This window comes from Talpa occidentalis, unplaced genomic scaffold (genome assembly GCF_014898055.3).
Source record: "Talpa occidentalis isolate TD23 unplaced genomic scaffold, MPIMG_talOcc4v2.1 talOcc4.8, whole genome shotgun sequence".
NCBI lineage: Eukaryota > Metazoa > Chordata > Mammalia > Eulipotyphla > Talpidae > Talpa > Talpa occidentalis.
Window position 1 is genome coordinate 36,165,393 of NW_023605194.1, and position 17,471 is coordinate 36,182,863.

General features: G+C 49.6%; 1 protein-coding gene across 3 annotated transcripts; it reads right to left on the reverse strand.

Annotated features, from left to right (window-relative positions):
• Positions 1–2,827: 2,827 nt before the first annotated feature.
• Positions 2,828–12,852, reverse strand: LOC119234251 (anthrax toxin receptor-like). Of its 3 annotated transcripts, XM_037497074.2 has the most exons (10): positions 12,495–12,852; positions 10,465–10,536; positions 9,370–9,441; positions 7,000–7,081; positions 6,879–6,912; positions 5,801–5,880; positions 5,657–5,725; positions 5,263–5,343; positions 5,111–5,171; positions 2,828–3,084 (listed from the first exon to the last, which is right to left on the reverse strand). In XM_037497074.2, the coding sequence occupies exons 1-10, from the start codon at positions 12,746–12,748 to the stop codon at positions 2,957–2,959; spliced, it is 933 nt and encodes a 310-aa protein (XP_037352971.2). In that variant the 5' UTR covers positions 12,749–12,852; the 3' UTR covers positions 2,828–2,956. The 3 variants fall into 3 exon arrangements, with proteins under 3 accessions (XP_037352971.2, XP_037352973.1, XP_037352972.1); XM_037497076.2 differs by lacking the exons at positions 10,465–10,536; positions 12,495–12,852 and adding an exon at positions 10,358–10,449; XM_037497075.2 differs by lacking the exons at positions 10,465–10,536; positions 12,495–12,852 and adding an exon at positions 9,771–10,338.
• Positions 12,853–17,471: the final 4,619 nt, after the last annotated feature.

The window sequence follows — 17,471 nt, forward strand, 5'->3', positions numbered from 1 at the left end:
TCTCTCTGAGTGGCCTATCCTGGGGGTGACTGTGATGAGGGGAGAGTCAGGGCAAGATCCAGGGCAGAGTTCTGCTGTGGGAACAGCATGTGTGAAGCCCGAGGCAGCACTACCTGACCTTGTCCAGAAGGAAGAAGAAGGTGGGCAGGAACTCTTGGTCCTGGAAGAGTTTGGGTTTATTCTAAGGACAAGGAGTCTGTTGAGGGGTGAGCCATCTCAGCACATGTTTTAGACATTGAAGAAATAGGACCGACCCTGGACTGAATATGGAGATAAAAGCAAAGAGGGATGACATGCAGGTTTTGACAGATTAATTGGGTGATGGTGGCTCCATTTATTGGAATAGGGGATTTCTGAGGAGGGTATAGTGATTTTCTTTATTTCCTTTTGTTTTCTGTTACATTGTGCAAGCATGGCAGTCACGAGGCTGTAAGTGTTCCTTGTAGTTGTGGGGCCTGCTCACTTCTGAGTCCCTGGTCTTTACAGCCCTGAATGCTGGCTGAGTGAAGGAGGCCGCTGCCTTTGCCCGCTGATTTACCACTCCACGCACCCTGGCCAAGCTCTGCAGGGTTTCCATTCTTCTCCTCTGGGATTCAGAATTGAGGGCCACATGGGTTTGATCACAATGATACCAAAGCACAATCCTTTCCCTGACCTTCTGCTTTACTCATGCTTCTCAAGACCCTAGTTGGAACCACAGCTCTGCAGGCCAGCTGTGCCTCTCAGTAGGATCAAGGCAAGTCATCTCCCAGACCTGCTCCCAGAGGCTGTGAACAGCAGGAGAGGGGGAGGGGCCACACTCAGGGGCAGGCCTGGCCTCCAGGCACAGCTCAGGAAACATCTTTCTAAGAGTGGAGTGCATTTAAATGTTTTCCTAACACAAAAATAATAGACTTGTTCTGAATTTTGGTATATTCTTTCATTTTGATAAGACAGGAGGCCAGGTGTCACAGACAGATGCTGCAAAAATAAACAGATCATAATCAAACAAAAATTCTCCACAGATAGCCCTAATGTCTTCATGTTTTTAAAGCATCTGTTTAACATTAGGAACATCTTTTAGAAACTTGTCTCATAAAGAAATATAGGTGGGACAACCAACAATTTCTTCATTTCCACTTGTTTCTTTTTCTATCAATGCATCAAAGAAAATGAGGCTTTACTGAGCGGCGTTTAAGAGTGTTAAAGGTACTTATCATTAGGCGTGGGATGGCGTCATGTTTTTAGTCTTTTTATTTCCCTGCTTTGTACTGTGTGTCATTGTCATTATAACCTCCAAACTACTAATGTTTTTCTCTCCTCTGTCATAGGTGAGGGCTGTTCTGACCTATGGTACATTCCCACATGAGTAAGCTTCTTGGCAGTTACTAAATTGTGCTTGTGCTGTGAAATTCTGCTCTCTGTTATTCCTTTCCTGGTACTGAGAGTGAAACTAGCCATCATGTGTGCTAGAGGGCAGGGTTTGCCTTTTATCCAAGGGTAGGCAGGGAATAGTCAGGATAAAGAGGAAATAAGGTGCTTTCCTGACTGGTCTCATCAGGTGTCCACAGTCCAGAGCCAGGAGGAGGAGGTGACGGCCCGCACCTGCATACTGAGGGCCCATCGAAGCATGGAGGACTACAGAGGAGTTTTCAACCAATATTAACTGACCAAACTGAATATTTCAGTTGCCACATTAAAAAAACTACAATGTAGGGGCTCCCCTGATGGCGCAGTGGTTGAGCGCTGGGCTGCGAAGCTGCCCACAGCCTCTGCACGACCAGTTCAATCCCCGGCCACCGTTGAGGGTCCCACATGGCGCGCAGACCTCTCCTGCCACCCGCTGCTCCCCTCAGCAGTGTACTTCGGTCCTTCTGCCTGCTCTGCTCCCCGCTCTGGCTCTGCTGAATTCTCTCACCCTTCCGCACTTCTGACTCTACCCAGTGCTTGCATAAATAAATAAATAAATAAATCTTTAAAAAAAAACAAAAAAAAAACTACTATATAAACTATCAAATACTAGACAATGAAGGCAGCTAAGAACAAACAATGAAGCATTGATTTTAAATTTAGTTATTTGTATTTTCTAAAAATTTTCCTGCATGTTTTCCTAGAGGAAAATGTTACCGAAACAACCAATCAGTCCTCATCGGTGCATAAGAAGCCACCCAGCAAACATTCCAGCCCACCTGTTCTGGGCATCTCTGGCAGGAGCAGATGGCGTTCTGCAGAGGTGCCCAGGACTGTGGGGTGGGCTCTCCCCTGGGAGGCCCTGGAACTGGTGCAGCTTGGGGACACAGGCTGGCCGTCCCCTCGTAGGAAAGATGTGCATCCACAGACAGTATCATATCACTGCGGGACGGACAGGGCTCACCTGCCCAGCCTACGTGCATCTGGGCAAGGCACAAAGCCCAACAGGGACAGTCAGACAGCCTGGGTTATTGTCCGTCTTTTCCTTTATCAGTTCGTGATGTTGGGCATCTATGTGTCATAGAGCTTAGAAAGTGCAGCTCATATATTCTTTCCATTTTATATTAGATAAAACAGAGCAAGAAGGGAAATTTGTCAGGGTCAGGGTCACACAGGTAACATGTGCCTGTGCCAGATCCCAGGAGCTGGACCTCGCGCTTGGCCTTGTTTCTCAATCGAAAGTGAACCTACCCTCCTGGGAAAGCTACCAGTGCACCTGGCATGAACTCAGAGCCCAGGTCTGCTTCCAGTTCCACCTGGTCGACTCGTGAGATTGGGGTCCTTGTCTTTCAGGGAAAGTGAGAGATGAAGACAGTGCAGAGGGAGGCAACTCTGAGGGAAGACCCTCCTCACAGGGTGCAGCCCTTGCCCAGACCCTTTTGTGGCTCCGGCAATTGATGGCAATCGACTCTCATTGCTGCCTTTATCTTCACAGCATCCTCAGCGAATGGGCATCAAGGGTTCTGGTGCATGGTGGCTGTAGGGAGACACGTCTGTGGTAAATTTGTCACTTGTACAAATCAGGGAGGTACTTACCAAAAAATATGGTGTCACTTATTTGAAATCTGCAAAGAACTTCTTTTTTGTTTCTGGCGTTACGGAAACCTCTTCCAAGGATGCTTACATCATAGTTTTCTGCAAGGGCAACATCCAAAGATGTGTGTAAGGAGGGGCTGAGCTCTGTTGTCTGCTGATCTCATCACTATGGCAGTCTACTCCCTAATGGAGCCCCCAAGGGACTCCTGGAGGAGGCAGCTGCTCTGAACCAACATCTAGGTTTCTCCTGATGCTGACCTGGTGTTTCTGAGGGGCCACTCTGAGGAGGCTGGGTGGAGCTCTCGGGCACTCTCATCACAGCTGCTAACTGGCACACATTGCCATACAAGGCTCCCACCTGGCCCCATCCCCATGAACAAACCTGTTGTGGGTTTGCAATCTTTAAATCTTTAAGTCATGCTTCTCCCTAAGGGGCTCAGCAGTGGTGTCCAGCCTCCACCAAACTTCCACCACAAGGAGAGTGGAGCAAGACAGTGCAGGCTGCACCACTCTGTCTCTTGCCTGAACTGAGCAACCTGGCCTGATTGCTTATGAAATCAATTGATGTTTGGGGGTCTGTTTCTCTTCCCTATCTTTTTGAGTGCCTATGGCAGACTGAGGAGCTCAGAAATAAGGTGGGACCCAGGTGAGACAAGCAAGGAGCAGCTGATCCTGTACCAAAGAATCCCCCTTCCCTTAGCTGTGAGGCAGATCCCTGAAGATGATTGTTCTTCCCACTCTTACTGACCCTCTAGGGCCTCCTCACTTCCCTGCCTCGTGATTCATGAAGAGCCCTTCCTTCTGCTGTGTGGGGAGTGATTTGCTGAGGGACATCTTATCCTACCCTTTGGGCCCTGGGGATCTTCCCCCCTGGAATAAATACTGGGGGACACAGAGAGTTGGGTTTGGCTGCTGGGATTTAGAAATGAACTTATGAAGGCCTTCTTGCTGCAGGTCATCATTAGCCTCTCCTGATGCTTCAGTATCGGATCTAGCTAATTCCAGTGCCCTGTGCTTGATTTGCTCAATTAATTCGGTCAGTTAATTGGCGGAACCAACCCTGGTAATGCCAGCACAACCTTGACCTTGGCAGTTTGGATTTCTGTTGGATCAAGCCTTCCTAAGCCATCATAAGTTGCTGGTTGTAAATTCTTTGCTTTGAAGAAAATGAATTTAGGGCTGTGGACAGAAGTTGGCATGTGATTAGTTTGGTAGGACTTCAAGTCTCTTCAAAAACAGGTGACAGGCCATGGGCAGCAGAGCTCAGCTGGAGCAGACTTCTCTCTGACCCAGGTCAGGGTGCTCCAGCCTTCCTGGCAAGGGCACAGAGGCAGAGCCAGCTATCTGGGCCTGGATACAGTGGGTGAGGCTGTTCCTGGGAAGGGGGTGCTTATCTGTGGGGCTCAGCTGTCCACTGCCTGCCTTGCGGCAGCACAACCTGCACTCATAGGCCTTCAGGCCTAAAGGAAGCCCTAGACCTCCTCACCACAAAGCTGCGGACCCTCTGGGAGAGCGGGCATCCTTGTCTTGGTCCAGCTCTCAGAAGAGGCCTTTTGATATCAGCTGGGTGTGTTGGTGTGGAGGGATGTTGGTCAGACTATGTTCCTGTTAAGACACTGGACATTGAACTTTGCCTAGGTCTTTTTCTTTTTCCTCTGAAATAATCATTTTCTCTTCTTTATTTTGCTGATGGGATGAATTACATGGATGTTATATATCAGCCCTGTGTTTCTGGGGTGATCCTAAATTGGCTCTGAAGTATTTTCCTTGTGAGATGCTATTGGATTTCATTGCCAGCATTTTATTTAGGGATTTAACATATAATTTTCCTCATTTTTAAATTAAACTTTTGATTTTGTGATAAAAATAAATTATACTAATTGATTATGGTAATCATTTCACCTTTTATATGTCAAACGATTCTGTGATATAACTTCAAATTACATAAAACTATATGTCGAGCTCATGAAAACTGGGAATAAAGAGCAATTTATTCTTACGTATTTTCAACACGCACATTTAAACTGCACACTTACACTACATTCATGACAGACATCGAAGCACAACTCACATCACACACAAACACACACATGCCTTTGTTTAGAAAAGAGACCCCAGCTCTTACCTCCCACACAGTAATCGGTCGGTTCCACACTTGTAAGCTCAATGCAGGACTTAGCTGCGAGCTGAAACAGACAGTGGATCAGGTCAGGTAAAGTGAAGAGTGGGCATGATAAGAGCCACCTCATGCTACCCCCCATACCACCCCTCTCTCACTGAGTCAACGATGTTCTTGAGATCATAGAATCCAGTGTCCACACCAACCACGTGCTCCTCGCTGTCCGCAATTGCCAGGAGCTACAAGAGGAGCAGAAGGCTTGGACCACAGCAGGGGTTAGGGGCCAGCAGGACCCCATCCCAGTGCTCAGGCTCAGGCTTCATGCCATGTGAGACTCAGCGCCCCACCCTGGCCTCGACAGCAGCCCATCCTTCTGGAATGGAAAGTTCTACCTGTTCCCCAGGTCTGTGGGCTCATACAACACTGTTACTCATTTCTGCAGTGGTCACATGTTGTCCAGATATTTGGGGTGGGTTAGAGAACCATCCTCTGGGTGACCCCGCAAAAGCTTTCCATAACTGTTTTCCGCAGTTGGCTTCTGTTCTGAATTACCTGATTTTTCATGTATTTGTTTACACCCACAGCGTAAACAGTCCCTCCCAGTTGTCGAATCTTCTGAGCCTAAGACAAAGACTGTGTTAAGTGCAAATCAGTAAACACGTGGAGCAAAGGCTGGTAAAGTTGGGCAGAACTCACTTCTTTCTTGGTAGCCTCAAAGGACGCTGGCCAAAGTGTTCCATCGGTCAGGGAGATAACCATTGAGTGAAATTTCTTTTCTGTGGGAGAAACAGGGAGTGGCCTGGTCAGTAAAGCTGCCCAGAGTGACCTGCCACAGGTGTGAAGGTAATGCACTGTCTCCCAGTTCCCTCCTCCTGGAGAGGCTGCCAGACCCCAGCACTCATGTTTTTGAGTGCCTTGAGGGCTGTTGAGCAGTTGCCTGGAGGGAGGAGACACCTTCGCCAACCCACTTTACAGAGGAGGGGACTGAGCCTGGCTGAGGACTTTTCTTACTGGATTCTCACTGCTACCAAAAAGCAGAATCTTTTCTCTGAGAGGCCGAGTCCAGCTATTTCACTGGACAAAGGCAAGCCTTTCCCTTGAGCAATGGGGAAGCAGTCAGACCATGATCAAGACCATCCATAGGCTCAGCAGAGGACAGGACACTAGTGCTGGACTCCGTGGGCCCAGTTAGTCAGAAACCAAGGTCAGAGATGCTTGGGTAGTAGCCCCTGGTTCCCGCTGAAAGCCTTTCCCCACCAGTCCTCCCGGCTGCAGCTTTCCTTCCAGGAGCATCCACCCTGCAGACTCAATCCCAGTGGAGACGGTGCTGGGCTGACACAGCTGCCAGGCCTGGGGACACACAGGCCAGGAGGAGTGTCAGCCAGAGGGAAGATGATGAAGGGGAAGGAGGCAGCCCCGCCATGGGAACGCGGCAGAGCGTGGTCGGCAAGGGGAAAATCAAGCTCTTTTCTTCCATAAGCAGAGTCTTGCCTGCCCGAGGTGCCCTGGCCTTTCTCCCTTTTCCACCAAAAACACCGGTGGGCCAGGTGCCTTATACTTACTAAACACCAGGAATGTACACCCACGAGCCCACAAGTCTCAGAATCATCAGGGGGGCTGCCCTTTCCCCTCTGCGCACAGACGAGGAGCCTGGAGGACATATTGGGCAGGAAACTTGCACAAGAGTCAGCTCGCAAGTGGGGGCCACCAGACTGCTGAGCCCCCCGCCTGACTGTCTTGGATCCGACCTGTCTCGAAGTGAGCAGGAGCTTACCTTCAGGGTTTGCTGTGGAGATCTGCTCACTGACCTGCAGAAACAAGAAGGCTTGTTGAGAGGACTCAGATATTCTGAGCACTTGCTAAAGCAGGATAAATTCTTAGAGCTCTGGCTGTACCGCTTTAAATCCTTCCTGCATGTTTGTGTCTCCGGTAGGCACTGTGTTCCGCAGTTGGTTGAGACCCTCTTCTATTTCTTTTCTAAAAAAATAAAATAAAATAGGGGTATTGCAGTAGGAAGAAGGGTGGTGTGTTCTTAAACAACCCCATCCGTGCTGGCACATTCCGCACTGGGCATACTGACCTGGACGAGGAGGCCACAGTCAGGAAGGCTGCCATGGCCCTTCAGCCCGGAGTCTTTGAAATTGATCTCAGTACTCATCGCTATATCAGGTTCACAGCCCCAGGGGGACTTCATGAAGGGTCTGTCTGACCATCTACAGACAGAGTGGGGAGCAGTTGTGTCTGTGCTAGTGTGAACCCAGAACTCACAATGGGACTGCCAGGACAGCCAGCACCTCAGGGCTCCCCTGTGGGGCACATGACCCTCCACTAGGCAAGGATGAGTTTGGTAAGGGTCACCCTGATAATACCCCTGCCCTGTCCCTTCCTCCCTGCCCAGACCGCTGAGTGTGACTGGGAACCCACAGCCTCTTCCCCTTCAGGATTGGTTCTGAAGGAAGCAGCAAAGCTGCTTTGAGTGCTGAGCTCCTTGACTTCAAGTGCTCCTGACAGGAAGGACCTAAGGCTCAGGAAGGGGCCATAACTGCTGCCCATGCAGGCGGCCACAGTTTTGTCCTCTACAGCTGCTGCTAAAGTAGATAGCAGGTGGGAGTGGGACACAAGTGGGATGGAGCTCGGACAGGCTGATCCAAACTGGAGATCTGAGCTGGCACAGCAAGGCTGAGGAGAGCGGGTCCTCCTAAAGGCTGGTTTCTCATTGCAGACAGAATTACTGCCATGGGGCAAGGTCTGAGAGCCCCAGGTCCAGCCCTGATTGGGCCAGCCCAGGAGGTGAAGGGCCCAGGAACCATGATAAATGGAGGTCAAACCAAGTCCTGTGCTGCCCAGCCCAGTCTCCCCTTCTCTTGACAGATTTTGGACAATTTTATTGTGTCAACTGTACCCACCCCACCTGCATTCCAGGACCCAGCTCAGACAGGCTTTGCTCTGGCCAAGTAGGTTCTCCCTGGACTTTCCCTGCACCCCACTCCCAGCTCTGCTCATGGAAATGAAGCCAGGTTCCTGGGATGCTCAGCCAGCCCCACTTCTCTTACAATGTCACCACCCCAGACACAGGATTTCAGATGATTTACACTACCCTGTGCTCCACTCCCAAAGTACACACCCTTCCTCAGGGCTGAGGTCCCCTCTTACACTCTCAGAGAGGGTCAGGATCCATCCAAGAGCCTCCCACAGCTCTCACGAAGTGTCTGGGCCCTGAGCACCTGTCCTAGTGGAGGTGCTGGTTTCCTCTCCTCAGGGGCAGCTCTTTACTAGAGGCCACACCCAGTCCCTTCTGCCTCTCTCTGTCACCTGTGAGAATCTCTCCTCAGAAACTCGCTTTCTTCCACCTCAGCCCCCTGAAGTTGCTCTCTCCTAAATGAAAGCCTCACAGACAAATCCTGCTCCTCCGCATGAGGAAAGAGTCTGCTCACTCCTTTCTTCTTCTGGGAGCTAAGTCTCGGCTCTCATACACTGCATCTGCACACACCTGCATGCAGGCCTCTGTTCCTGCTCACTGGAGGCCCTGCTTTTCTCCATGGTCCTGGACATTGGGTGATGACACAAGCCCTGGGGCCGCTCTGGTCCTAAATGGCTACAAACTTTGTGGTGCTCTGCCCACAAGAACTGCAGTCCAGTCTTTCTTGTTGATGAGAACCTTAACCTTCCAGCTATTCAGAAGCTCCAGAACTTCCCACCTTCAGGTCTTTGGGCACAGTTCTGGGACCGCCTATGCCCAGCTGGGATGCCTGTGTCATGCCTCCACAAGCATGCAGCCCGCCTTGTGCTCAGGTCCCAATCATGCCATCCCAGGAACCAAGCTCCCCACACTGAAGCCCCCCCAAATTCCTCCTGGTCCTTCTCCATCCCCCTCTTCCCCACTGTCACAGGTCCCCAACGGGGCCGTGTTCATAAAGGACCCTCATGTCTGCTCCATCAGACTCCAGAATCTTCACATATCCCATTCTCAGAAAAGGGAAGGTCACTGAGATGAGGACTTGGGACAGGGGAAGGACAGGGCTGGAGGGGCGGAGATCGTCTAGAAACACAGGGGCTGCCAGTGAGAGTGCAGGCTTTATCAAAGGGGCTGGGAGTAGAGGCTGGCGGTCAGGGTGGATATTGAGGGGAAGCCACGCCAGCCCAGGCTGAAGCCTGTGGGCTCCTGACTGAAACTCAGGACTCCTCTGCAGAGTTTTCCCTGTGGCCTCCGTCTCCCCCCTCCCAGCACCACTATGTCTGCCTTGAGGGGGTGAAGCTGAACTTACTTGTCCGAGGTGAGCTTTAGGACGGTGTGGGCCTGTGTGGAGAAGGTGACGATCGAGACGCGCATGTTCGTGCTGGGGAGGAAGCACGTGTTTGTGAGAGTCTTAAGCACAGGCTTTAGATGACCCCACGAGCAGCCGGGGAGGTGACGCCTGTCTGTGCTCATTTTGCTCTACCCTGGGAGCACTTGCTGAGTTCCAGAAGTTACCATAAATTTAGTGAAGGATCTGAGGCCAGTAAATATGTGGCTCTCCAGGGAGACTGTCAGGGTGGTGTCCTGTACCATCCCCAGATCCCAACCTCTACCCTTCTCTCTCTCTCTCTCTCTCTCTCTCTCTCTCTCTCTCTCTCTCTCTCTCTCTCACACACACACACACACGTGCATGGTTCATGCCTCACATACTCGGTGTATGTCCCCATGCCTGCCCTGTTGTAGCCTCTCTTCTACTGTAACGTTTTTGGAAACTCAGGGCCCTTCCCTCCTGGTCTATGTTTCCTTTCTCCTCCCATCTAAGAGAAATTATTGTCCCCTTTGCCACTCATTCACATTCCTCTGTCCCTCTCCCTGCCCATGGCCTCTGGGTCACAGGCCCCCTTTGTTAGAGGATTGCTACCAGGTCCTTGCTAAACTCCCTGTGCTCCTGGCTCTTATTTCCACTCATCTCACCCACAATTATCAGATTTCCTCGGCACAATCCTCATCATCTCACACCCCTGCCCTTTATAACTTCCTTTAACTCTCTGCAATCCAGGCCCCTTGGCCTGGCTCTATGAGCCCTTTTGACATTGACCCCAAGCTGCCCTGTCCCAGTCCCAACTGCACCCCTTTGTGAGTTAACCCTCTTCTCCCCTAGTCAGATGACTGACTCCACAGGAAGTCTCCTTGATGATTCTCTTTACGCTGACTTTCCTCATTCTTAACAATCTCTAGGACCTTTGGAGCCGAAGGAACCAGAGTGAACTGCGTTTTTGACTGGTTCAGAACTCCACCTGGGGCTTCATGCTGCTGATCCAAGAGACACCCATGCCCACTGAGTCTAAGCAGACAAGCACTCTGCCTGGCATGGCAAAACCCCCGCCACATGGAGAAGTCATACTTTTTAAACTTTTTGAGGAAATCCTCTATGAATCCATAGGTGAAAATCCAGTTGTTGTCTACACTTCCTGACCTGAAAATGAAAAAGCAATGAATAGTGTATATTTTTGAGTTGGCAGAGTTTCTCTTTGAAACCATCCAACAAGCTACTCCTACGCCACAAAGCTGCCGCACACTATCAGCAACCCCAGTGGGTCTTCCTGGTGCGGACTTCCATCAGTGTAATGGGAGGGACGGCACCTTGAATGAATGAAAAGTGTAGGGAAGAGCTGTATAGGGGAACATAGTCACTGGAAACTTACAATCTCTTCTCTCACAGGAGAAAAGTGGCTATTGTGTGACATCAAGCAGTAAGAAACAAGTCAGTACAAGCCTGTTATTAGAAACAAAGTCATAATACTGGACAAAAAATCTGGAAGATTTGCAGTGCTGTCTCTGAAGAGTGGGCCAGAAGAGGAGAAGGTAGTAAAGAAGTCTCAAGTTTATTGCTGGGAACATTGTAACATTGTTTGATTTTAAATTTGTGTTCATGCTTTTACTTGATAATTGTTAAAACTATAAACAAATACTAGTAGCATGGTGGGATGTTAACAAAAAGGCAGATTTCAAAGCTCCAAATCCTGGTTTCCCCAAAGAAACATTAAACAAACAACCCAGGCTAGAAACGGAAGCAGAATGTACATGATGAAAGCCAATCTGCAAAGGAAGGCAGAACAGAAGGAAAAAAAAAAAGCTAGAATGTAAATATATCACATTTAGGAAATAATAAGTTGTCAGCACCAAGTTCTTACATATCAATAATCACTCCAAATTTAAAAATATTGAATTCATCAAGCAAAAATAGCAGTGTGAGTAGGTGGACAAAAATAAGGCCCAGTTGTGTATATATTGCCTACAGATACACATTTCACTTAAAGACAATCAGATACAATGTGAAGGGATGAAAGAAAGTAATGCATGCAGAGGAAATAAAAATATTAGCAAGTCATTATAGACAAGGTGGATGTTAAGTCACAAATGCTCACAAGAGTCAAAGTTATTACATAGTGACAGTGAGGTCATCACATCCCAAAGATACAAAATGTGCCCCCAGCATCTATGCACATAGATATAACAGGTCCGAAGGGAGGAAAAAAAAAAAAGTATTTGTAGAACGCTTCAATACCTGCTTTTTCAACAGTGGATAAGTCATCCTGAGAGCCTCTGGGCTACTGCCTTCAGCCTGGGACCCGCACCCCTCCCAGGAGATGGCAGATACCTTCCCTGCTCTCCCCCAGGCCTGTCTGAGGATGGCACAGCGCAGGGAAAGGGCTTTGGAAATGATCGGGTGCTTCCGTGAGATCCTCGATGTCACACCACGGCTGCTGCTGAAGAGGTGAAGTTGAATCTCAGCCCAACAGCGGAGCTGGAAATGACTAAGCCATGTCTCCAAGCCAATGCCCTGTGCCTCCTTTCCTTCAAGGCCACAGAGACTTGAAACAGAGCCCAGCTTTCTCAGGACCACACCCAGAGATCCAAGCGTTCAGGAAATACATAGACTGTGGATGAAAGTTGCCAAAAACTTAGATAGCAAAGCAGAGGACTTTCTCAGCAGTGACACTCTGAGAAGGCCCAGAGACAACTCTGCAGTCTTTCTGGAGTCCAGTAAAAATGGATTCATTTGGGTGAGAAACAAAGCGTGAATTTATAACCAAAAAACGGAGGACATTATTAGCAAGTGCTGAGAAAGGCGCTCCAGTAATCACCTGCATTCCAGGGGCTATTGGGCCTGCAGGTCACAGATGCAGGCCAGTTGGCAGTGGTGGGCATGGGCTTTATTCTTTCCCAAATGAAAAGCCTCAAGGAAGGAAGGCCGGGCATCCTTCTGCCTCAGGAGCAAGGAGGCCACCAAGGTCTGTATTTGCACCTGAGCAGGACTCGACACTTACTCTGCCCTCACACAAACTGGGTTCCCTTGGCCACGTCTGCCTCTATCGTATCCTGAGACAGCGGCCCCCCCAAGTCTCTGGCCAAAGTAGGAGATCCACTCACTTGTCTATTATCAAATAAAGGTCAAGGTTGCTCTGGCAGGATTTCTTTTCATCTGCCAGCCTCTCCTTGGACCCATTTTCCTGGGTGTGCTCCCCGTCCAGGTTGATAATGTTGTGGCGGTTTCTCTGGAGGTTCTGGATGTCTCCCGAGGCCAGGACTCTGTGCTGGTATGCCCCACTGTTTGCCAGCAGAGGAGGCAGTACCAGCAGAAGGAAAAATGCAAGCCCAGGCATCCCGGGCCAACTGCTTCCCATTTTCTGGGCAGCCCTGAGGCTGCAAGGGACACTAATCTCTGCTCTGGGGACAGAGTAGGACTGATTCTGGGTGGAGGCCCCACTGCCTGCCAGGGTGTCTCCCTGACCCATAGAGACATAATGCCCTGTGTTGTGATGGACAGGGAGGTTGGCATGGCAACCCTGTGGTCTGTAGCTTGGCTCACTGATTTGCCTACTGATATTCCCAGAGGGGAGTCATGGCATCTCTGAAGGGGCTTTGAGAGGAACCTCCATTTGTCCCTGAGCCCTCGCTGATGGCCATTATAATCCTCCAGGAAGCTGAGTCTTTGCAAACTGCCAGAGCAGCTGGGGTGGCTCAGACAAGGACATCGCTGTGGGGGAGGGGGTCACGGCTGGGAGACCAGAGTGCTGTAATGGCCAAGTGAGTGAACACTGACATCTTCTAGGAGATGGGAGGATCTAGAAGTTGAAGAAAGTGGTGCAATTTTGTTTGTGAAGGAGGGCTTCCACTTACCCACTGACGTGAATCAACCACCCCAAATTTACTAAGTCAAAGAAGAAGCACTTTATCATGCTCATAGTTTGCATGGACCAGAAATTGAGAGAGAACTGTACTGCTGTGTTTGCTCCATGGAAATCATCGGAACCCCCTGAACTTTTAAAAACTTTTAAATATAGAGCATCCCATCTCTATGTGTGAACCTTCATAATATTTGATTACAGTCCTATGGATATGGGGACCCATTGGAGGGATGTGACTCTACAATCCAGACTCCCCTATCAGTAACAAGGCAGTGTCGCCAGTAGTTAGGTGTTCAATGAAATTTCCTGAAATTTCCCCAAGAGAAATTGGTCTCTTTTGTCAAGTACTTTTTCTGAATGCCTTATCATTTTGCTGCCATTGTTAATGATGTTTTAAAAGTAAGTTTTTAAAGTTTATTAATAGCACAAAGAAATTATTTATTTTTATGTATTTAACCAATTTGCTAAAATCTCTTGATCTAAAACATTTTCTGTAAAATTGTTTGGGGGAAGGTGAGAATTGGGGAGTAAAGGAGGGAGGTGGACAGAATGGACTATGGTGGAGGACTCTGGGTGCCTTGGTGGCGGGTGTGGTGTGATCACATATTTCTGAAGAGGTTCAACCTACACTCCTAAATCATATGCAGTGTGGTAAACCAATGTTACCCCAAAAAAGCAAAAAAAAAGCAAAAAAGAAAAAGAAAATTTTGATAATTAAAGATTCTGTAATTGTGTGATTCTGTCCTTCTCAACACTGACATGCAGACCCTCTCTATCCCTATCTTCAGGGCTGCCCCTGGGCTGGGAGTGTCTGAGCAGCCCAGATCCTAGCACTCCTGGGGAGCACCTTTTCCTCAGGCCTCTTACCCTGGATCCTTTGTCACCCTGGCTCTAGGGCCAGGAGGACAAGGCAGTGGGCTCCTGCCCTCCCTGTGCTGCGCCGCCTTCTGCAGGGCAGCAGGGCAATTGTAGCTCCAATTAGTTGTGGACAGAACTTAACTCAGCAATTGCTTCCTTCCATTTTGTTTGCTCTTGGCAATCTGTTTGTGATTTAGTTTGTTTTTGCTCACCTATCTGCTGCCCACTGAACACACTGGAATTATGCCACCTCTGTGAGAACCAGAGGCTGGTGACTGTGAGCCAGCCAGCGATGTCTCTGAACCTGGCCTGTCCCTGAGGGTGGCCTTCGTTTAGGACCAAGGCTGTGGCGGAGAGAGTATGCACATACTTTGTGGCCTCCTTTGAGCACTAAGGTCAGGATGGTCTCCATTACCCCCTGAGTCAGTTTTTTAATGTTTGTTTAAGTCCTCTCCACCCTGCCCCTGGCACCCAGATGTATGACTCTGTTCTTCTGCTGTGCGGGATTGAGGTGGGAGGGCGTCACAATCCCTCCCTACGGGAGATAACACCTCCATCATTGAAATGCTGTCTTCTTGGCAACAAGAGGCATTCACCAGGGTGAGTCTTCCTTGGCTCCTAGGAAGAGAGCGCTCTGTCTGCTTCCTTGTCTACCATTCCAGGGTGCAGACACATGATGTGTTGCCCCGCACCTGTCAGTTTTGCCTCCTCAGCTAAGGCTTGTTGGGAGGATTCAAGGACAACTGAGTAAGCAGCACCCTGTAGTGTTTGGGAGGGGCCCCCATGGGAAACACAAGCGACCTCTACCATAGTTTGCAAAGATGATCCTTCCCCAAAAGGCTGCCCTTTGGAGAAGCCTGGTCTTGGGGCAGTGCAATGTAAAGGTGGACATCGGGGAGAAGCATCAGCAGAGGTGGATTGGCCCGGTGTTGGAAGATGCAGCCTCCCTCACCACACTGCATCGGCACCGAGGACAGCCTCTGAGTGGGGTCTGTTTCCTAGGTCTCCCCGTTATAGATCACAGTGGCCCTGCTGTGCAAATTCTATGGGTCCTGTTTGGGCCTCCACACCGAGGTAAGCCATAGGCAGCCAGCTGATCCTTGGGTCCTGGTGTGCTGGGGCTGACCTCCCTCACATCTCATGCCAGGACAGACTCTCTTCACCCTCCTCAGCCCTGAAAGTCCCCTAAAGACAAACCCAGTCAGTCCACAACCTGCCAGGAAACAGGGCAAACCGAAGGAAATGAAAGCCAACAGGATCAGAGTGCGGGAGGGTGACCAGGACTGGAACCCTGAGGTTCCTTTTCCAAATGCTCACTTAACCCAGGGAAGGACCGGCCAATGATCAATCTTTAGGAACTGACAAAAACAAAAATAAAGCCCTGTTCATGTCACTGTGGGTCATGCAGTTGTTGAAACAGGCTCCTGCTATTTGATAATGTGATGGAGGTTCTGGATCAGACTGTTGGGAGCCTGGAGAGGGTGTTGTCGGAGACATGTGTGAGTCCAAGACCCTCCCAGATAGATCAATCCCTGCCCCTCTGTCTCCCTGCTTTCTGAGGATTTTAAAATGAGTGTGCAATTTCATGCATGTGTGGGTCATGTGTGTGTATATCTTTGTGAATGTTTGCTCAAGATTTTTGTCCATTTTTAACAGAATTTACTATTGAGTTGTAGAAAATCTTTTCCAGTCGTGTTCAGACTCACTTGACAAAATCTTGTGTGAGTTTTAGGTGTAGGTCTGCTGATTTGATGTACTTAAGTAATGCAAAATGCTTATCACCATGGGGCTAGCTAACCTCCATCCCAACACATAATTACCTATTTTTTTTTTTTTGTGGTGAGACAATTTAAGATTTATTCTTTCAGCGATTTTCCTGTTCATAACAGTAGCATTAACTATAATCACCTAAGCTGACATTTAGCCTTTCAACCACAAAAGGGCACTCTGAGAGCAGGTTTTATACCAGCTGGTGCAGGCTGCTGCAGGGATGTGATGCTATAGACCTGCAGCCTGTACAAATGTGGTATCATCTCTCTGGCTGCAGATGGAGGCTTTGCAGGTCACATGTGGTCACCTGGAGGGGTGAGGAGGCTGGAACAGTGGCAGCCACCAAGATGCAAAAGAATTCACCCCAGATGGTCTATTTCCTTAGGATACAAACCTGGAAATGGGGCCGAGAGAGGTATAAAACAGACGAGGCAGAGGAGGAGGAACTGAAGGTAAAGAAACACCGGGACAGGCATCCCTAGGTCAACAGACCCTGACCAGATTGGTACAGAGAGGCGTGGGATCTTGCCAGAGTCTGGCATCTGTGGTCAGTCAATGTGTCCCGGTTGGGGGGATGATAATCTACATCCCAGGAGAACAGGGAAGAACTTAAGTGACACCTCACTTTCAGTTAGGTTAACTCGTGATTTGTGGTGAGATAGAGGTAGGGGTGGGGAATACATCTGTGAGGAGTGACAGACAGGTGTGTGTGTATGGGGGGCAAGGGGATAGTCATGGTCCACCCAGTGTCAACCTGGTCACCCCAGCAGTGAGGAAGAGGGAGAAACACCAGGGACAGCAGAAACACTGAGTCTGGAGCAGAAGACCTGGACACAAACTGTGGCCTTGGGGAGGAGCTGATTGGACCAGACAGAGTGAGGGAACATGTCCAGTTAGGACTGAGTGTCACGTACCCCAGGGGGTCAGATCTGGGAGACACCGATGGCAGTCCAATTCCAGAGCACACCACAGCAGTGGTGCAAACCCCGATCTCTAATCTGGGGACCCCAGGAGCGTCGAGGGCCAGCGTAGAGTGAGGAATGGACTGGCAGGAGGACAGAGGTAATGCCAGGACATTGGGACACAGAAAGGGCCAAATTCAGCCAATACCATGAGGGAATGTCTATGGCGCCTTGGAAGTCTCTAGAACCTCTGGTTCATTCTAGGACTTACAGTTATTTTAACTATTTGTGGGCTGAGGCTGGGTGCTGTGGAAATCTATCTCCTTACTACAAGAACAGAGATGCAGGCTAGATGATAGGATGTGACAGATGATATAGGCTGTGACTGCAACTTGTGCTGCCTTTCTTCCTTGCTAAGACAATCCTGATTTTGCCCACATGTTTATCCCTCAGCAAGGTGACTCTCCCCTACTCCGGTTAAACCCAAGAGAGGCCAAGCCGAACCTTGGGGCCCTGTCAGCATGAAACTAACACTGGCAGGCATGGGCCTGGTGTGGCTAGTGCCCGTGTGCCCTGCTGGACCCTGGCCAGAGTTGGGAGCTCCTCTAAAGGACCCAAGCAGGGATGGACTCTGCTGGGCTTGGCAGTGCGGTGCCAGAACTTGAAACAGGGCCGGGTGCCAAGGAGGT